This window comes from Nerophis ophidion, linkage group LG16 (assembly GCF_033978795.1).
Source record: "Nerophis ophidion isolate RoL-2023_Sa linkage group LG16, RoL_Noph_v1.0, whole genome shotgun sequence".
NCBI classification, from domain to species: domain Eukaryota; kingdom Metazoa; phylum Chordata; class Actinopteri; order Syngnathiformes; family Syngnathidae; genus Nerophis; species Nerophis ophidion.
In genome coordinates this window covers 15,536,266-15,559,173 of record NC_084626.1, presented here as the reverse complement: position 1 = coordinate 15,559,173, position 22,908 = coordinate 15,536,266, and the positions used below count along the sequence as shown (strand labels likewise).

The 22,908-nt window shown below is 38.2% G+C and overlaps 1 protein-coding gene across 1 annotated transcript in view; it reads right to left on the bottom strand.

Moving 5' to 3' along the window:
• Positions 1 to 794: 794 nt before the first annotated feature.
• Positions 795 to 22,908, bottom strand: part of rims4 (regulating synaptic membrane exocytosis 4) — a 59,694-nt gene continuing 37,580 nt past the window's right edge. The window contains exons 3-6 of the mRNA XM_061874418.1: positions 16,638 to 16,750; positions 13,502 to 13,603; positions 6,396 to 6,535; positions 795 to 3,454 (exon numbers count right to left, since the gene is read on the bottom strand). Coding sequence (XP_061730402.1) covers positions 3,236 to 3,454; positions 6,396 to 6,535; positions 13,502 to 13,603; positions 16,638 to 16,750 — 574 coding nt within the window. The 3' untranslated portion in view covers positions 795 to 3,235. The remainder of the gene's footprint in view (positions 3,455 to 6,395; positions 6,536 to 13,501; positions 13,604 to 16,637; positions 16,751 to 22,908) is intronic.

Sequence of the window (22,908 nt, the reverse complement as noted above, 5' to 3'; positions counted from 1 at the left end):
CACATATATATACATATATACACACATATATATATATATATATATATATATATATATATATATATATATATATATATATATATATATATATACATACATACATACATACATATATATATATATACACATATACACATATATATATATACACACACATATATATATATATATATATATATATATATATATATATATATATATATATATATATATATATATATATATATATATATATATATATATATATATATATATATATATATATATATATATATATATATATATATATATATACATATATATATATATTTAAAATACAGTCTAAAAGTTTGGACACACCTTCTCATTCAATTAGTTTCTTTATTTTTATGACTATTTACATTGTTGATTTTCACTAAAAGCATCAAAACCCAAAACTAGGAATGAACACATGTGTTCATTCATAGTTTCTGTTTTTATCAGTTTAATATTTGATATGTCTCCTATCTGGGGACCATATATTCAATTGATTTTAGGAACAGGGAGCTGGAATAGGGGTTTTGAATGAACTATGAATGAACATGTGTTCATTCATAGTTTTGATGCCTTCAGTGACAATCTACAATGTAAATAGTCATGAAAATAAAGAAAACACATTAAATAAGAAGTATATATATATATATATATATATATATATATATATATATATATATATATATATATATATATATATATATATATATATATATATATATATTATATATACACATATATATATATGTATATGTATATAATATATATGAATAATATGAATTTTGATTTAAAGTTATGTTATGGCTTTACTCTCGCAATAATATCAATTTTTTCTTGTTGTAGACATTTTCGCAATTATTTTTATTTAGTAATTTTTGGCAGGGGGCAAAAATGTTTTATACAGCAAAAAAAAAAAAATATTACCATAATCCCTCGCTACGTTGCACTTCAAAGTTCGCCAATTCCCTCGATTGTTTATTTAGTTGTTTTTAAGCATATTGTACGTATTTTGGGGCGTAATTAGGCATTGGTATGCATAAAAATGGCTAAACTAAGCAAAAATACCAACACTCCAGTATTATTGAACACAAGATGAGGACAATCCAATCACAGCACACTGTTCAGTATCGTGGCAACTGATTGGCTCAGCCTCAGACAACATGGTTATATTGACTTGAGTGTGAAGGTGACTGTGTGGGGGTTACATGACGTCTATATTGGTCTCATTATGTAAAATAATATTTATTCATAAGGTCAAACCATTTTTTAATGCTCTAGCTATAAAATATAAATGAACAATTCCTGTTAGCGGAAATTAACACAGATAAACAAGGGATTACTGTACCGCCTCAGTCAGAGGGATGTCCAACATAGAGATCCAAAGAGCCAGCCACCTCTGCAGTGGACATATACAAAAAGATATACAAGAACACTTCCAGAAATATTTTAGTTCTGATAAAATAAATCAACTAAAAACAAATGCCCAGCGCAGAGGACACTGGTCATCAGGAGGACTCTTCACATTTGTATTGACTAGACACTCTAAAACAGGGACGTCAAACTCATTTTAGACCGGGGGCCACATGGAGAACAATCTACTCCCAAGTGGGCCGGACTGGTAAAATCATGGCACGATAACTTAAAAATAAAGACAACTTCATATTGTTTCGTTAAGTTTAAAAAATAGAATAAACACATTCTGAAAATGTACAAATCATAAAGTTTTTTTTTTTTTACACTTACATGTTGCAGTTAATAGTATTCTATCTTTACTTGACGTTATTTATACTTTCTGATAAAATTAAGTGATAATGTTCATCAGTCAACTCATTGGTGTTAATTTAAAAGTTAAAGTTAAAGTACCACTGATAGTCACACACACACTAGGTGTGGTGAAATTACCTTCTGCATCTGACGCATCCCCTTGTTCCACCCCCTGGAAGGGGAGAGGATGTAAGGAGAGCAGTGAGCAGCAGCGGTGGCCGGGCTCGGGAATCATTTTGGTGATTTAAACCCCATTTCAAACCCTTGAGTAGGTAATGGGTCCCATTTTTATAGTCTTTGGTATGACTTGGCCGGAGTTTGAACTCACGACCTACCGATCCCAGGGCGGACACTCAGACCACAAGGCCACTGAGCAGGTAATTTTCAATCTATCAAGATAAAACAATTATATCAAAATCCAATTACAGGATGTTATTTATGTAATTTGCTCATTTTCCTCAACTGGTGCACTAACATCATGTGGTCTATTTTATTTTTTTACATATGTAACATCATCTACATCTTGCTATTGCGAAATCTAGTGGACACATGTAGAACAGCAGTTTCTTTCATTTAAAGATTTAGGCTCATTTTTACTTAGTAAGCTTATCCTGCCGGCCGGATAAAACCTGTGGGCCATACGTTTGACACCCCTGCTCGAAAATCCTTGAGTTAATATTATTTTGGGATCTAAAAAGCTTTTCAAAATCTTGTAAGCATGTGTTGTTATCCTATAGAGAAAACCTGCTCAGGAAGTGAGAAATACTCTCCACCAACCAGTGTGTGACTGACAGGAAGTCAGTTGCACTGATATCATTAAAGATCACATGCTGTATCAGACATTTTGGTTTGGAGGTACAATTCTTAAGGGATTGTGGACTTTTTCCTTTGTTTTAATACAGAATATGCCACAGGCAAATAAAAGTCAAGCTCCAGGCCACACGTTGGACACCCCGGGACTAAGGGCATAACATTTTGCAACCCTCCACAATAAATTATGCTAATTTTGTGAGCTTTTTCGGGGGGTTTGAGGGACAAAGGACATAACATGTAGCGATACGTGCTTTCCATTGCAAAGAGAAGATGTCCTTTAGTGCTGTGAGGATGCTGCTACATAGCTACCTTGGTCCGACACTGAAACATTCTGTGGTTTGAAAGGGCAGAAAAAACCTTGGTCTCGTGTCAACACGCACGTAACATGAAAGCGAGAAGACCAAACCAGGTGTCCCAGGTGGTCCTGAAGGACGTGATGAAGCAGACCTGAGCCGGCAGCGTTCTGTTGGTCCAAACAGCGTCCTCATCAAAGTGGTCCCCGGGAGAGAAAATCACGTTCAAAAGTTCGGCCTCTGACGGCTCTTAGGTCCCAGATGTGTCCACGAGCCGTCTACTTGAGAGACGGAGCGGTGCGGACGCAGGATGACCCCGTTGGGCGAAAAGTGCGACGCTAGAGTCGCCAACCTCAGGGGCGCTCGCAGCAGGGCGCCATGGCGCTCTCCAGGGACATCTGTGACGAGTGGCGGATGAGCGGCGCCATGGTGGGCTCCACCATGGACGAGGTAGGGAAGAGCTTGTACCAGCCAATCACCATGGAGCTCAGGTCCAGCTCCTCCAGGAGGATGCGAGCCACGCCCATGAAGCATTTGCGCTCCATGCGTCCGTAGTTGCCCCAAACTATCAGCTGTCACACGCAAACAAGACAACAACCTGCATTTATTTGGACGACAACGCAGTTTGAACAGATATTGAAACTGTGGACACAAATATGGGGACGACAGCTGAACTTGCAGTGCATCAAGAGATCCAGCAGATGGAGATGTGGTGAACAAAGCTTGCTTTGTGATGAGCATTACTGCCACCAGTAGGTGCTGTATTATGTTGCCATGGCGATGAAGAAAACATGAAGATACATCTATTAAGGAGTTGGTGAACTGTCCATTAGGGTGCATGACATGCATTAGAGCAGTCATTATCAATCTGTGATACGCAGGCTCCTTCTAGTGGTACGCCTAATAATCACTAAATTAAACACATTGTTACTGTTCAAACTGTGTATAATGTTACAATGGCCAAACATATAAAACAAATTGTTAAATGGGGGTGTCATCTTCTTACCACTCCCTTTCAGGCAAAACTGGACCATCATGTTTAATACTTAATACATTTTGTATTATATGAATTTATATTATTATGTGTTGTGTACTTTGTACTCATTTTAATGTAATTGCCTGAAATAAATGAATAAATGGAAAAAAAAACAACCTCTGCCTTATTTTTAATGAATATTTAGGCCTATTACGCTACAGTATTTTAATGTTGATCATTAAGGTGGTACTTGGTGAGCCATGCATTTTCAGAGGTGGTATTTGGTAAAAAAAAAAAAAAAAGGTTTGAGAACCACTGCATTAAAAAATAAATTTTTCAATTAGTAACAAAAGATTTTGAAAAAAAAAGGGTGGTTTTCATGATCTGTAACAATGTCTTTTAACACATTTTAAGATATTCCAATACAATCAAATATACTGCTAAAACATTGAGCGTCCTGACATCAAAAGTAACTTTTCTGATGATAGACAAAATATGGCTGCATTCTAATACACATTAAATAATATACACACATTGATTTGCAGCCAAACAATGCTGCAGATGCACACGCCAGACAATACACAGCCAATGATGCTACTTAGTGGACACATGATCGATCACATTTAGGGATGTAACAATATGAAAACGTCAATATTTGTAAGGGACAACTGTTAAATGTTGTTTAGTAAATGTATTCCTGTTTTGTTATGTAATATATGACTGTTATTTTGCAGGATGTGCAAGCGGATCTGCTTTTATTGTGTTAAGGAACTCACGAATGAAAACAGAAAAGGCACTATGGTAAAGAATATATGTAAAGGTGAAATACGAAACTAACAGTTAAAAGGATTCCAGTGCCAGTTGAAAGGGAAACAACGTAAATTGTTGCAGTTGTGGAATTAGTTTTAAATGTACATATGTTGAATGCTTAAGTACAAAGTATTCTAATGTAGCATTTATCTTGTATGCTTGCTCATTAGCTCTTACGTTGGTCATTGGGCACATGGTGAAGGATGTAAAATAAAGGACCATTTGACCATCAGTTCCAGACATGGCTTTTAGACCACCAGTCCTGCTCACATCAGCAATACCAGGCAGGTAGTTGACCATCAGATGATATACCCTGGCGGGAGTAGTCTGATGGCCACCAGAGTACCATTCCAATCTTGTAACATCGCATACTTTTTTATGTATGCAATATCAACGGGGTACATAGCTATTGAATGATAACCTTATGGGTATCATCTAATGGCTACTGCACTGTATGTGGACTTTGATAAAAAAACTGCTGCTATTTACATACTTCTACACTTTAAATGAAGCTGCTAAAAGACTTTAACTCGACCGCCCACTGATTTGTAACTCACATACCTTCTATGTATTGTACTTGTATTTTAAATTGATTATCATTATGTAATTTTAATATTGTGTATTTTGGATCCTGTGTAATTTTATTGTGGATGTTAGATGCACCATAAAAGGACTACAGATGGAAATTAGCATAGTGCTAAATCTGGTGCAGCCATCTTCTAAATGTAACTGCACATTGTCCTACAAACACAAATACATTAATTTCGACTGAGCCACTACATTATTACTGTATTGTTGAATGTGATCAAAACATACCTGTATACACACTAAATTATTTTAAAGTTTTATTTAAAAAAAATAATTGCACACAATTAACTTTTTTGGCAGAAAAATTATTAAACATGATTTTAAATATGTTTATCTCCTTTCGTATTAATTTGTGAAGGTTTTGGAGTGTTTTTTAGTGACAAAGCAAAACAAGAGCTGCATGGTCGTTTATGGTAGCATTTAAACTAACAAGCCTGCCATTAGAGTCTCCAGTAAAGAGCACTATCCCCTGTTTTTGAGTTTATCGAGATGTGTTTATCAATCATAGTTTTAAGATCATCTTAATTTAAAACGAGTCAAAACTGAAAGAAAAAAAAAATTCTCAATTTCTCTTTGGGGATTAATAAAGTATTTCTGATTCTGATACTAACTGTCAAGAGATTTTCCCCAGCCTATCATTAATATGGTTTATCATTACATCCCCAAGGACAATTTCCAAAATTCACAAAAGATTTGTGGGAAAATTACTTTACACCTTAGTTGTTTCTTGATGGAATGGGCAGATATTTATCCCCTGCTTTGCACGTATGCGCCTGTTTTTGAGACGTTGTTTTTTTATTGCAATTACAAAAAAGCTGACCAATGGGTGGCAAAATATAATAGGGTCCAACTGAGGTGCCACTTTGACATGCATAGAGGAGAAAAAAGCTGTCCACTGTAGTGACCATGAAGCATGAAAGGGTTTAAGACAAACAAGTGAAAGGAAGTTTCCTCATCCGGCTACGGGGGCGGCGAGACAGACAGCGGCTAATTAAGGGGGTGTGGCTTAGCGGGCTAATTGTAGAGCGCAAGCAGCTGCTGGATTGTAGTGTTATTTTCGCCCACTGAGAGGAAAGTGACTGGAATAAAACCAAACACAAAAGGCCGTCACGAGGACAGGGATAAAGAAAAGTTCTTACCTGGACCACCTTCCCCTGAGGGCTTTCAGAGAAGACTAGGACCTGGTTGTAGAGAGGGTCCAGAGACTTCCTCACAGACTTGGTCTTCTTCTTGGCCACGCACATGCCGTTCTCCAGGAGGTAGACTTTGATGTAAGCCGCTGCAAGGAAAGCAGGAAGGACATCAATGGGATTCTTACCTCTAACTTTGGCCATCTGACTTACAGTCAGAATAAGAGTTTGTTATCCTCTTAAATCTATTCCCTCTGCATTTTGTTTGTGCTCCCGTTTGGCCGCGGGTGCTTTGTTCTTATGCAATTACGGAGATGGCTGCTTCCACATTATGCAAGCACACAGCAGAAGTGCAGTTTCAATTGGAATATTTTGCCGTTACCCAATTCAGCCAGCGTTTAAAACCTTTTAACTCCGACTACACACACTATAATCGTCCTCTCAGCACAAGGTTGATGAAAGAGGTGAATATGGCCTTTAATGGATGGCGCAGATGAACAGTGGAGAAAATAAGTACAGTGGAACCTTGATTTGCCTTTATTTGAAAATCAAAGTGCCTTTATTTGCAAATCAACGTTCATATCAGTTTATGAACGTTTACATGGCGCCAAATATGCCTCCGTGTGCAGACCATGTCTCAGCATAATAACGCTTCATTCATTCATTTGTCATTCATTCATTCATTTTGCATGCTGATTGGTGGCTGTCATTTGGATGATATTACTTCCTTGTACACGAAGCAGGGCACTCTACGCCACATCCTGTACACACGGGCACGATCTCACCGAAACTTGCTGGTTGACATTCCGTCGTGATTCATGCTCGCTTGACTGCGCTCTGATCCTTAGTAAATTTTCACCTCCGGGAATTTTAAACAAGGAATCACCGTGTGTTTGTGTGGCTAAAGGCTAAAGCTTCCCAACTCCATCTTTCTACTGTGACTATTCACAGTATTCAATATTAATTGAAAAAATTGCAAAAGATTCAGCAACACTGTTCTCCAAAATACTGTGTAATTATGCAGTTAAAGCAGACGACATTTAGCTGTGTGTGTGCGCAGCGCTCATACTTCCTAAAAACCCGTGACGTCTTCCGTACACGTCATCATTACACAACGTTTCCAGTACGAAACTCCCGGGAAATTTAAAATTGTAATTTAGTAAACTAAAAAGGCTGTATTGGCATGTGTTGCAATGTTAATATTTCATCATCGATATATAAACTATCAGACTGTGTGGTGGGTAGTAGTGGGTTTCAGTAGGCTTTTAATTCTGATGAGACAGAAAAAGGTGCCACTGTGGACCTTAGTAACAGCAAAAGAGAAGGCACTACAAGGGCACAAACTGAGGAAGAATTGCCTCACAATGCAAATTTTTGTTAACGCTAGCGGTAACTACGTGAAGCCACCACTCTTTTATTACTCTAAAACTCCAAGAGTGTTAAAAAATGCCACAAATATTCCCAGAATCCAAGTAAAAATTATTTTCCTTTTTTGGTTTTGTAGAGCACGAGACGTGTTTGTGTGTGTTGACTTTTAAGCTTACTGTAACGTTGTTGTGTTTTTTCCGATTTTTTTTTTTTCTTTTGTCATGAAAAAGGGACGTTTTTGTCATGAAAAAGGGAGGTTTTTGGGGTTGGTACACTAATTGAAAGTGTATATTGTGTTTTTTATGTTGATTTAATAAAAAATAAAAAAAACATATATATATTTTTTTTAAATAAAAATTAATACAAAATTATTCCGCGGCCCGGTGGTTGGGGACCACTGAGCTTGACGACACACTGTGTCCAATATTTTCACAATGATAAAATAAATCATATTATTGGTTCGTTTAATAGTTAAAACAAATTTACATTATTGCAGTCAGTTGATAAAACATTGTCCTTTACAATCATAAAAGCTTTTTTTTAATTAAAAATCTACTACTTTGCTTGCATGTCAGCAGACTGGGGTAGATCCTGCTGAAATCCTACGTATTGAATGAATACAGAATCGTTTTGAATCGGGAAAAATATCGTTTTTGACTCAAGAATCGAATCGAATAAAAAAAAAAATCGATATATTATCGAATCGCGACCCCAAGCATCGATATTGAATCGAATCGTGGGACACCCAAAGATTCACAGCCCTAATGAGTGGGCTCCATGGTAAACACATTTCTCAACAACTTACATTTAATACAAAATTTTTAAAATATAAAAATAAAATAAATATATTTCTTATAGGTTCCTGCCACACCCGTGACTCCGAGAGGGACAAGCGGTTCAAAATGGATCGAGGGATGGAAAAAAAAAACTAAATGCTGCTTAACTTCTGGTTGGTTGTTGATGTTGCCCGGTGGACAAAAAAAAAAAAAAAAAACAGTCAGTTTCCACTGGTTTTGTCGTCACTGATATTTTTATTGACCGCTATTTGCAGCATGCATTATCTTGGGCAATAGATGGCAAAACATGCAGTGCGCTTTGTAGTCATAATTGTTGACCTTTTCCAGCCACTTATTTTCCTTACAGTTGTACCTCGATGAATGAGTATTGTGTATTATCCAGCTTTTTTTCGGGTTTACAAGCAGTCTCTTGGCTGATTGTTATGCTTTAATAGGGTTTTCTCTCGACTGGCAAGATACCTGTGGTAGTGGGCTTTTTGTCCGTCTGTATCAACATGTCGAGTTTATCGATCACTTTGTGCAAAAACAGTACATCCTTTATATTTAATGTGAATACTGTAAGTAGCTCAGTTGTTTAAACAGCAATGTGTTTATACAAGTTTAGATTGGGGAATGACATTTCATAGTGGGGAAAGACATTCATTTCTGTTGTTTACAAGATATCATTTAAACAAGCTAGCAAGCTAGCCTCAGTCCGTCACTATAACTGTGCAGTTATGATTGGCGGTTTTACAGCTGTTAAGATTACTACAGTTTATTTGTAGGTCAAACGCCCGCAGCCGCAGAAACCGATACAGGCCAGGCCTGCACTGTGTGATGCTGCTAGTGGGCCCAGTGGGGTTGCTTTTCCGCACAAAGCATCAAGACACTTAATGAAGGACAAGATAATTCACCTTCTTTTCATTCCGCTATGGCACAAATGCGCGCAGTTCCTGAAACCATTGACAAGCGTGAATGCTCTTGAAGCATACACATGCCGATTTATGGACCTTGGAAAACTTACCGATTTAATTTTCATTTATCGTCGGTTAATTGACTTATTTAGTATCGGCCCAGGCCTACTCATGTTCAGAGACTATATATACAAGAATACTTGTGTGTATATACACACACACAACACATGTATATATATATATATATATATATATATATATATATATATATATATATATATATACACACACACACACATATATATATATATATATCTGTGTTGGAATGGCGGTCACATATATATATATATATATATATATATATATATATACACACACACACACACACACACACACACACACACACACACAGGTGCTGTTCATATTATTAGAATATCATGAAAAAGTTGATTTATTTCAGTAATTATATTCAGAATGTGAAACTTACATATTATATCAATTCATTACACACATAGTGATATATTTGAAATGTTTATTTCTTTAAATTTTGATGATTAGTACTGACAATTACTGAAAATCCCAAATTCAGTACCTCAGACAATTAGAATATTAGTTACGACTAGTACCAAAATATATTTTTTAGAAATGTGGGCCAACTGAAAAGTATGAACATGGAAAGTTTCAGCATGTACGGCAATCAATACTTAGTTGCAGCTCCTTTTGCCTGAATTGCTGCAGCAATACGGTGTGGCATGGAGTCGACCAGTCTGTTGCACTCCTCAGGTGTTATGAGAGCCCAGGTTGCTTTAATAGTGGCCTTCAGCTCTTCAGCATTGTTGGGTCTGGCATCTCGCATCTTTCGCTTCACAATACCACATAGGTTTTCTATGGGGTTAAGGTCAGGTGAGTTTGCAGGCCAATCAAGAACAGGGATACCATGGTCCTTAAACCAGGTACTGGTAGATTTGGCACTGTGTGCAGGTGCCAAGTCATGTTGGAAAATGAAATCTTAACCTCCATGAAATTGGTCCGCGGCAGGCAGCATAAAGTGTTCTAAAACTTCCTGGTAGACTTCTGCATTGACCCTAGACCTCAGGAAACACAGTGGACCAACACCAGCAGATGACATGGCACCCCAGACCATTACCGATTGTGGAAATTTGACACTGGACTTCAGGCAACGTGGATTCTGTGCCTCTCCTGTCTTCCTCCAGACTCTGGGACCTTGATTTCCAAAGGAGATACAAAATTTACTTTAATCTGAAAACATAACTTTGGACGACTCAGCAGCAGTCCAGTCCTTTTTGTCTTGAGCCCAGGCGAGACGCTTTTGACGTTGTCTCTTATTCAAGAGTGGCTTTACACAAGGAATGCGACAGCTGAAGCCCATATCTTGCATACATCGGTGCATGGTGGTTCTTGAAGCACTGACTCCAGCTGCAGTCCACTCTTTGTGGATCTCCCCCACATTTTTGAATCGGTTTTGTTTGACAATCCTCTCCAGGGCGCGGTTATCCCTCTTGCTTGTACACTTTTTTTCTACCAAATCTTTGTCTTCCCTTCACCTCTCTATTAATGTGCTTGGACACAGAGCTCTGGGAATATCCAACCTCTTTGGCAATGACCTTTTGTGTCTTGCCCTCCTTCTTTAAAGTATCAATGGTCATCTTTTGGACAGTTGTCAAGTCAGCAGTCTTCCCCATGATTGTGTGTCATACAGAATCAAAACGAGAGATCATTTAAAGGCTTTTCCAGGTGTTTTGAGTTAGTTAGCTAATTAGAGTGTGGCACCAGGTGTCCTCAATATCTGACCTTTTCACCATATTCTAATTTTCTGAGATGTTGAATTTAGGGTTTTCCTTGGTTGACAGTTATAATCATCTCCTTTTTGGCAAAAAACACTTGAAATGTATCAGTCTGTTTGGAATGAATGTATACATTCTACAAGTTTGACTTTCTAAATGGAATTAATGAAATAAATCAACTTTTTCATGATATTCTAATAATATGACCAGCACCTGTATATATATATATATATATATATATATATATATATATATATATATATATATATATATATATATCTGTGTTGGCCCTGCAATGAAGTGGCGACTTGTCCAAGGTGTACCCCGCCTTCTGTCCAAGTGCAGCTGTGATAAGCTTTCATCTTTCATACAATATTTGAGATGTTAAAGTTAGTTTTTTGTTCAAATGTTGCCGTGTTGGTGGGGGCCAAGCACAGATTAAATTGACTTCAATTCAATTTAATGGCGGTTTTAAATACAAGTTTTTCAATGTATGAGCTGCGTCACAGAACCAATTAAAATTGTATCTTGAGGTACCACAGTATTACTAATCTCAAATTGGTATGTGGATAAGAAACACCTGTCAAAGAAGCAGTCTCTTCCATTAAAACTTCTTCACCAACATGGGAAAGACCAAATAGCTGTCAAAAGACCACAGGAACAATATTGTAGACCAGTACAAGAGTTAAATAGACTACATGAACATCAGCAAGAAGCTTGATGGGGAAAAAAAGCACTATCGGTGCAATAATTAATAAATGGAAGAAATACAAGATAACTGCCAGTTGGTCTCACTCTGGGAATTCATGCAAGACTTCAGCAGGTGGGGTAAGGATGATTGTGAGAAAGGGAGAATGGGATTAATGATGGCAAGGGAGTTTGGATCACAGTCTCTAAGTACCGAATTAGCAACACACTTTGATGTAATGGATTGAGATCCTGCAGTGAAGGATCAAATATGTATTTGTAATTGGGCTGGGCGATATGGCCTTTTATTAGTATCTTGATATTTTTAGACCATGTCACAATACACGATATATATCTCGATATTTCGCCTTAGCTTTGAATTAACACTTGATGCATATAATCACAGCAGTATGATGATTCTATGTGTCTAAATTAAAACATTCTTGTTCATACTGCATTAATATATGCTCATTTTAAACTTTCATGCAGAGAATGAAATCACAACTTTGTCAATTGACCAAAACTGTTTTTATTAAACATCATGTCATTTCTAAAACGGAAAGTGCAAGATTGTCAGAGACATTTTAAAACAAGCTATTAGTGCACTTTTGTGAAAGATGTCACGAAGATGACTTATCAAAACAACACTACATTAAAGTGTACTTTTTGTATAAAACACTGCTACAATAGTTAAAAACAAATAAAGTGAACCTTTGTGCACGATGCCACTCAAGATATTTCAAAAAGTGTCAATAAAAATGAACTGCATATCAAATAGTATAAGTCCTTCTCTATGTGGTAGGTTCCTGCGGAAGTTATCTCCTTCTGTTGTTGATTCTTTTTTTCATACGGTGTTGATCTGGAAATAGTTGCTTCGGCATTTTGTTGGTGGCACCGAACGGAGATGTTTATATGCAGAGTTTCAAGCACTCTTCATTCTCTAGTGGGTGACTTTTCAAATGATGCTACATTAGCAGTGCTGCTACTTTTTGTAGCAATGCTTTTGCCGCATAAATGTTGAACATTTTCCCGCTTGAAACCAAACCACCGCCAGACGATGGATCCTGTGCTGTTTTTCTTGGGAATTAATTATTCCCCTATTTGTTACCAGATTCGCACCTTCTCTCTCTCGTATTACCACTCGCAGCACTCCGATAGCATCACAGCTAGTGTTACCATGTCGATACTTGTCTGCTCCACCGGAGCGTGTAACGTTGCACAAGTGACAGTATGTGACGTGTGTAAGAAGGTGCGCATGTTTTAAATCTCTGTGAGAAGGAGAGACAAGAAAGAGTGGGAAACGCATGCAGTGTAATACCCGCAGCTAAAAGCAACTGCGTGAGAACATATACTCAAATATCACGATACAGTCACTTTCTATATCGCAGAGAGACAAACCCGCGATATATAGAGTACATCGATATATGCCCAGCCCTAATTTGTAATAATCATTATTATGTATTAAAGATATACATACATTAGGAGTTTGATTTTTTTATTTTAAGAAATGAGGCATGTAAAGCAAAGTCATTCTTGTGTTGTTTGAGTGGGTGTCAAGGGCTCACCTGGAGGTCCTTTGGACCCGGCTTTCATTGTGAGTCCTCTGGCCTGCACCACCTCCACCTCCAAACCGCCATTCCTCTCCATCAGGCCAATCTCCACGTCACCTAAACGCACGACAGCCTGGTGTCAAGAGACTCATTCACTCAATCAACCAACCAATAAATAAATACATCTGGACGTTTATGTGCACATAGGAACCAGGGATTGGCGATATGGCCTAAAATCTATTATTTATAGGGAATTATTTTCTAATATTGGCTCTGATTTAAATCCTTTGGTATTTGCCCCTAAATCCCACCTGTGTCTACGGACAATTATTCTATAATTTGAAAACATGAGTATTTATAGTACCACCAAAACTCCACTTAAAATATAGTTGAAAACAACTAATTGGATATGATTAAGTAACAAATAAATAACAAGCAAAAATAATAATAGTAGCAATAACAAACACATTTAAATAACAATAGCAATATAAAAACGCCATAATTCAGTTTTTCTGTGTTGTTTTAATTCAGTTTTTTTTTTCCTTTTACACTTATTTTACCACCATAGAGTGTGTGCTTTTTGTGTAAAATAAAATGTCATAAAGTATTTGTTAATTAAATGCAAAAATCCGCACACTTATTGATGCACTACATCAAATTTGACTGGTATTTTAGATCAAAGTATAATTTTTTAAACGTATCAATAAGTGCTTTAAGTACAGTAAGGCACTTTTTATTTTATTTTTACTTTGTTAGCACAGATGTAGCGGATGTAAAGCACCAAGCTATTATTGTGAAGGGGGAAGTGTGCTGTGCTGTTGTTCTCATCTAGACGAGTAAAGAGGCTGTTAAAAAAAAAGTGAGCGGCTCTGAAGTTGTGACCACTGTTTGTACAGTGATGTTACATAGATGATGTCGTTCACAACAACACAAGCAGATGGTATATGTTGTGGTTGTATGGATTTTTCTTGTTAGCTTTAGCTCCGTAGTTTAGTCGCTGTTTAAAGTTGCCGTTTCGACATTGTTTAGTCCAGGACGGGGCGGTTGAGTGTTCCGGGAATACATATTCCTTTCCTCACAATGACAACATTACACTTACATTATTGTCAATTTCCCTGATATTATTTTGTGGGTATCAGCGGATTTCGTTTTATTGGCCAATTATGTAAATGGTAAATGGTAAATGGGTTGTACTTGTTTAGCGTTTTTCTACCCCATTTTAAGGAGCCCAAAGCGCTTGGACCATATTTCCACATTCGCCCATTCACAAACACATTCACACACACATTCACACACTGAAGGCGGGAGCTGCCATGCAAGGCGCTCACCATGACCCATCAGGAGCAAGGGTGAAGTGTCTTGCTCAAGGACACAACGGATGTAAATAGGATGGTAGAAGGTGGGGATTGAACCAATAACCCTCAGATTGCTGGCACAGCCACTCTACTACATCTGCGGTTTTGTGATCATATGTCTTAAATTTTTTGTTGAGTTTAGTGATTATTTAATAGGCGTAATGGCATTGTGTCACATGAAATGACTCATTCGCAAGCTCAGGAATTGGCATGCACGTACATTTTTTTTAATTCAGATTATTATTTTTTAATGATTGCAAAAAACATCATCAAAATCAAAATTAAAAATGCTAATAATTGTCCAGCCCTACAGTTAATAAAGTAGACGTGACTGGTATAGGCATTTCTCACTCATGGATGATCACTATCAGCATAAAACCTCCATTGCAAACATCCCTACTTGATACAGCTCTCCATCTGTAAGTGTTGACATGCTGCAATAAATCAGCTTATGCGTGTGACTACAGTAATTCTATTTGTTAGGATTTCAGTGACTGAATCTCTAATTTACTCTACAGTACATGTCCAGTGTCTATACATAAACGTGATGTCTTCTAAGCTCACATAAACCGAGAAAAAGGGACTGCGATGTACTTTGCTAGTCCCAAAATAAAACATGTTTCATTCCGTTTTCGGACATTATTATAGCCAAAATGACCTGCAGGCTATTAGAGGTTCTCTGATTTTACATAAAAGTGGACTGGACCGGGTTCTATCAGTATTGATCAGCCAAGGACACTGACTGTCTGCCGGGGAAAAGAGTGACCCACTTACAGTCTGTCCTTGAGAACGCTAGCAGAAAACACAAAAGTACTTCATGTTAATGGGAGTAACACCTACAGGATAGAACACAATGTGTGACTTTTTTTTTTTCCGTAGATCTTGGTGTGAACACACTTATGCGCCCAAAAAACAATGGCTCAATTTGGCCACTTCGGCACTTACACTTGGAAGTAATTGAGACACAACACATGACCTACAGTGTAGACCAGGGGTAGGGAACCTATGGCTCGCGAGCCAGATGTGGATCTTTTGATGACTGCATCTGGCTCTCGGATCAATCTGAGCTGACACTGCTTAACACAATAAGTAATGAATAATTCCACTTGTAATCAAAGTGTTAAAAATAACGCTCAAAATATAAAACATGCTCATGCATTTCAATCCATCCATCCTTTTTCTTCCGCATTTGTTCAAGAAGTTGCATTAAGAGTAAGAAGAGATGTATTTATTATTGGTTAGTTTAGGGCTTGCCCTCCTGGGGGTTCTTCAGACCATCAAGCACGACATGAGAGCCTGTTTCCAGGTTACAATATCTTTTTATTTTTCAGTAAGTCTCTCAGTTGCTTTCCAGCAATTGTCTTTTTCTCTTTCGTTCTCGCTCGCACTCTGGCTCCAGCCCCAACCCTGTCTCTCCTCCTAGCTGCTGCTTATAAACAGAGCGACAGGTGAATAGATAACAAGGCCCAGGTGGGCCATTTACGCACCTGTCGCTGATTTCAAGGCCAGTCCTGGCAACACCCTGCTTCGCTGCAGGCCACGCCCCCTCCACAGTTAGCTTCAGAATAACAATGTTATTACAAAGAATAAGATACCTATTATACTCTAGAAATGTTGGTCTTACTTAAAAATGCACGCGTTTAGTTGTGTTCGCTGTTGAAAAAAATATTATATGGCTCTTACAGAAATACATTTTAAAATATTTGGATTCTTGGCTCTCTCAGCCTAAAAGGTTCCCGACCCCTGGTGTAGACAAACTAGCTGTCAGTAGACTAAAAGCTCATTTGGTCTCCTACCCATTGATGTTGTTGCGAGCGTCTGTCGGCCGACAAACTGGGCCGGCCCCATACCGTCTAGGAAGTCGCTAAACTGGGCGTCGGATGCCAGACACACGCCACTGTAGTTGAGACTGCAGAGAGACACAAAAAACAGATGGTCACACATTGTTGTACGTAGATCCACACCACAGCGTGTGCATTGTCCATCCATCCATCCATTTTCTACCGCTTAACCCTTTCGTGGTAGCGGGGGGTGCTTGAGCCTACCTCAACTGCATTCAGGCAGAAGGCGGTGTACACCCTGGACAAGTCGTCACCTCATCCCAGAGCCAACACAGATAGACAGACAACATTCACACTCACATTCACCCACTAGGGCCAATTTAGTGTTGCCGATCAACCTATCCCCAGGTGCATGTCTTTGGAGGTGGGAGGAAGCCGGCGTACCCATAGGGAACCCACGCATTCACGGGGAGAACATGCAAACGCCACAGAGAAAGATCACGAGCCCGGGATTTAATCAAGGACTACTCAGGAGCTTCGTATCGTGAGGCACATGCACTAACCCCTGTCCCATCGTGCTGCATGGCCTGATTTACCAAAATCCAAATTCCAAGTGCTGAACAGCGTGTGCATAATATAAAGTTGCGTGTGGGGGTACTATTAGTGGGCGTGTTTCATGTGATCTACTAAGACTGTGTGTACATTTTGAAAAGTGGTGCAGACCGCCTTAATGAAATGAGGTTTTTGTGTGTACTACTGGCTGTGGCCATGGAAACACTCACTTCCCTTCACATTCAGGTAATTATGCTAATCATCCTGTGTGCAATATTGTTGAACGAGTAGCACACATTTATAATCTGTAACACCTTTTCTGCAATATAGAATCACAATGGAGACAACAAAAACTACTTTTGTTGCTGACACGCGCTCTGCAGGAAGGCTTTGAACCATCACAAAATTCATGTGTCTGGATTAATCCAAACGCCAAAAAAAATGCTTTTTGTATGACATTTTTCAAATCAAAAACATATTATAATAACACATTTCCTGAATGAAAATGTGACCGCATCTAAAAAAAAAAATTCCAGCAGACATCAAAATGCATCAACTTCTTAAGTCATCTAACAGCTATAAAATCATAAAAAATATTTGCCGAATAGACGATATGTCTAATATTTTTTAATTCCATCCATCCTTCCATCCATTTTCTACCGCTTGTCCCTTTTGGGGTCGCAGGATTTGTTAAGTCCAACAGTCCAATTATGCTGACACACACGTAGGACTAAGGATACTTCGTCCATCTTCTGCCTTTGCAGCGAGATCTCCTCCTTGCTTACAGACACACGGCTGTGTGTGTCTGTGTCGGTGTCAGTTTGCACATATACAAAACCCAAAACCAGTGAAGTTGGCAAGTTGTGTAAATAGTAAATAAAAACAGAATACAATAATCTAAAAATCATTTTGAACCTATATTCAATTGAATAGACTGCAAAGACAAGATATTTAACGCAAACTTAGTTTTTTGGGAAATATTAGCTATTTTGGAATTTGATGCCTGCAACGTGTTTCAAAAAATCTGGCACAAGTGCCTAAAACGACTGAAAAAGTTGAACAATGCTCATCAAACACTTATTTGGAACATCCCACAGGTGAACAGGCTAATTGAGAACAGGTGGGTGCCATGATAGGGTATAAAAGCAGCTTCCATGAAATGCTCAGTCATTCTCAAAAAAGGATGGGGCGACGGTCACCACTTTGTGAAAAAATGCCTGGGCAAATTGTTTAAGAACAACATTTCTCAACCAGCTATTGCAAGGAATTTAGGGATTTCACCATTTATGGTCTGTAATATCATCAAAAGGTTGAGAATCTGGAAAAATCACTGCACATAAGCAGCAAAGCTGCCTGCCTGTGACCTTGGATCCTTCAGGCCGTATTGCATCAAAACCAACATCGGTGTGTGAAGGATATCACCACATGGGCTCAGGAACACTTCAGAAAACCACTGTCAGTAACTACAGTTTGTCGCTACATGTGTAAGTAAAAGTCAAAACTACTATGCAAAGCGAAAGCCATTTATCAACGACACCCAGAAACGCCGGGCCCGACCTCATCTAAGATGGACTGATGCAAAGTGTAAACGTGTTCCGTGGTCTGACGAGTCCACATTTCAAATAGTTTTGGACAACTGTGGACGTTGTGTCCTCCGTAACAAGGAGGAAAAGAACCATCCAGATTGTTATAGGTGCAAAGTTCAAAGGCCAGCATCTGTGATGGTATGGGGGTGTATTAGTGCCCAAGGCATGGGTAACTTACACATCTGTGAAGGCACCGTTAATGCTGAAAGTTACAAACAGGTTTTAGAGCAAAATATGTTGCCATCCAAGCAACATTATCACAGACGCCCCTGCTCAGACAATGCCATGCCACTTTTTTTTACAACAGCGTGGCTTTATAGTAAAAGTGTGCGGGTACTAGACTGGCCTCCCTGTAGCCCAAACCTGTCTCTTATTGTAAATGTATGGCGCAATATGGCCTAAAATACTACAACTGAGACCCGGACCGTTGAACAACTTAAGCTGTACATCAAGCAAGAATGGAAAATAATTCCACCTGGAAACCTTAAAAAATTGGTCTCCTCAGTTCCCAAACGTTTACTAAGTGTTGTTAAAAGGAAAGGCCATGTAACACAGTGGTAAAAACTTTTTTTTGCAAAGTGTTGCTCCCATTAAATTCTAAGTTAATGATTTTTTTGCAAGAAAAAAAATTGGTTTCTCAGTTTGAACATTAAGTATATTGTAGTTTACAGTTTATTCAATTGAATATAAGTTGAAAAAGATTTGCAAATCATGGTTTTCTGTTTTTCTTTACGAATTACACAAGGTGCCAACTTCACTGGCTTTGTATTTTGTATTTCAGACGTATTCAATTTCAAAATGGCTTCGCAGAGCAGTTTTAGCCATGATAGATCACACTACAAGTGCTGAAAAATTATATTTGCATCTTTTCCTCCCAATATTGTAGCCGTTCTGATGATGAGCATGTATTATGCCTATTGGTGAAGACAAATACACTAAATGGATTGTGCTCCTTATTCCTATGATTTAAGCCACTGGTTCTCAAATGGGGGTACGCGTATCCCTGGGGGTACTTGAAGGTATGCCAAGGGGTACGTGAGATCTTTTAAAAATACTCTAAAAATGGCAACAATTCAAAAAACCTTTATAAATATATTTATTGAATAATACTTCAACAAAATATGAATGTAAGTTCATAAACTGTGAAAAGAAATGCAACAATGCAATATTTAGTGTTGACGGCTGGATTTTTTTGTGGTCATGTTCCATAAATATTGATGTTAAAGATTTCTTTTTTTGTGAAGAAATGTTTAGAATTAAGTTCATGAATCCAGATGGATCTCTATTACAATGCCGAAAGAGGGCACTTTAGGTTGATGATTACTTCTATGTGCAAAAATCTTTATTTTTAATTAAATCACTTGTTTATTTTTCAACAAGTTTTTATTTATCTTTATTTATTTTTTTCCAAATAGTTCAAGAAAGACCACTACAAATGAGCAATATTTTGCACTGTTATACAATTTAATAAATCAGAAAGTGATGACATAGTGCTGTATTTTACTTCTTTATCTTTTTTTTTCAACAAAAAATGCTTTGCTCTGATTGGGGGGTACTTGAATTAAAAAAAAAAATGTAAACAGGGGGTACATCACTGAAAAAAGGTTGAGAACCACTGATTTAAGCGACACAATCTTCAGCGAACCAGTTCAGTAGATCAGCTTTGCGTGCGCTATCAAGTTTGCACAGGTTTTATTAAGTGCATACCTTCGGTAGATCGGACTCTAAACCTCTACATTTTAATCACCCAGGTTCCGTGCTGAACGAAGGGAAAATGTTTTGGAATATTTACGAGACTATTCCAACGGTCACAGGCACTCCGACTGGCACTTAATTAAGCGCAGAGCGGTTTGGCAGTCATTAGTGAATAATTTACAGTCTCTGCACACAAAACCACTTAGCGAAGATTAGTAGTTCATGCAAAGATTAGCATCTTTTCTCAGGTCACTTTAATATGCATTCATTTGCTTTGTTACATCATGTGCTCTGCAGCCCGCATGAGGCATGTAGTGCACGTCAATGACATTAATTCCAGCAAGTTCTAATGAGGTCAGAGTGTATGTGCTATATATTTACCCAAATGTGTGTGTGTAATATTGCAACATTAGCCCCGTGGGTATTACAGGGTGATAAAATGTTGGGTTTTAGATTAGAACGCAGCTGTCGGGATTACGCTGCAGTTTCACAGAAAAATAATGCCGGACGTACAGTAAACCGGCGATTAATCACGCATCTCTAAGGTCACACTTTATCCACTTTTTTACGATTATTTCCTGCAACCAGGACACTACACTTAAACTGAGCAAGTGGGCGTTCGTCAAAAAATTTACATTTTGAGTGCACATCCAAGAAGATTCTGACTGTTTTTTGTTTTTTGCGACACTTGAAGGCAGATCAGTTTAAATATGAACACTCAAAATGGATATTTGATTGCAATCCATTAACTACTGGAACAATGAAGGGTCAATTGGTCAGTTCCTTGTCATAGATATGCTGTGTACAAAATTAAACATTTTATGTATATCAATTAGTATTGACCAAAAATAACTCGGACCAAATTGGGCCCAACATTTGTTGTGTTTTTTCTTCTTCAAAATACAAATTAATGTCAAAGATGTGTGATGTAACATACTTTATGCTACTTATTGAATTTTGAATGTAACTCAGCATGATTTGTGCTTAGTACCACAAATTTATTTTGAATGGAACCAAATAACTTTCCTCCAGAAGGTCTTTTCTTTGTTCATTTGATGTCAGATGAAACAACATATGTTACCCAGCAATATGTTTGGAGGAGAAAAGGTGAGGCCTTTAATCCCAGGAACACCATGCCGACCGTCAAGCATGGTGGTGGTAGTATTATGCTCTGGGCCTGTTTTGCTGCCAATGGAACTGGTGCTTTACAGAGAGTAAATGGGACACTGAAAAAGGTGGATTACCTACAAATTCTTCAGGACAATCTAAAATCATTAGCTCGGATGTTGGGTCTTCAAATCAAATCAACTTTATTTATAAAGCACATTTAAAATGTACCACAGGGGTAGCCAAAGTGCTGTACAATGGGCAGGTTAAAAGATAATAGGTGTTGTGATCCGGCTTCCGGATAACACATCTCTAGCATGTTTATGTCCTTATTGTATTGTCCTATGTTTTGATCATGTTTTGCACTCTGCCGATCCCGTTGCTAACACTTCCTTGTTTTGTATTGTTACCATGGCAACCTAATTACGCCTCTTGCACGGACTCACTACACACACCTGTTTTGAATTGTTTGTGTTGTATTTAAGACCACCTGCTACCTTAGTTATTCCTGGTCGGTTCGTTTGCTCTATGCAACAGTTGCGTTGTTTGTTCATTTTTTGCATTCAGCCTGCTAATTCGTAGCTTACCCTCCGTGCGCTCAGCTTGCGCTTCTGTACCTGGGACTTTGAACTCTGCCTGTTGCTAGTCTTAGCATTTAGCTTTCCGTGTGTTGGCAAACCTTTTCTTTCCGTTTGTACAAGTGTTACTTTGGTTATTGAAATTAAAACTTGCTCCTACCTCCATTCCTGCCTGCTCCAGTCTTTAGCATCGAGAGGGGAAACTCCTCGCGCATCCAAGATGCGTCCACAACGTAACAATACGAAGACCGAGCAAACAACACAACACAAACAGAACATGATAAAAAAATAAAAAAATAAAACATAAAAACAGGTTCACAGCAGGTGAATAATGGGGCACCATTTCAGGATGGATATCACTTAGAGTTAAAAGCCAAGAAATAAAAGTATGTTTTTAAGATATATTTAAAAACAGGAAGAGAGGAGGCTTGTCTAACACTCAGAGGTAGGTCGTTCCAGAGCTTGAAAGCAGCAGCAGCGAAAGCTCTGTCACCTCTAAGCTTCAGCTTTGTCTCAGGGACCCTCAGTAGAAGTTGATCGGCTGATCTTAGGGATCGAGTAGGGCAGTAAGGCTGAAGGAGGTCGGAGAGATATGTTGGCGCGAGGTTGTTTAGACATTTAAAAGCAAATAGAAGTTTTAAAATTGATTCGATAACGCACAGGGAGCCAGTGAAGGGCCGCTAATATCGGGGTGATGTGCTCACGTCTGCGGGTCTGTGTTACCAGACGAGCAGCAGAGTTCTGCGCGAGCTGCAGGCGGGTGAGGGA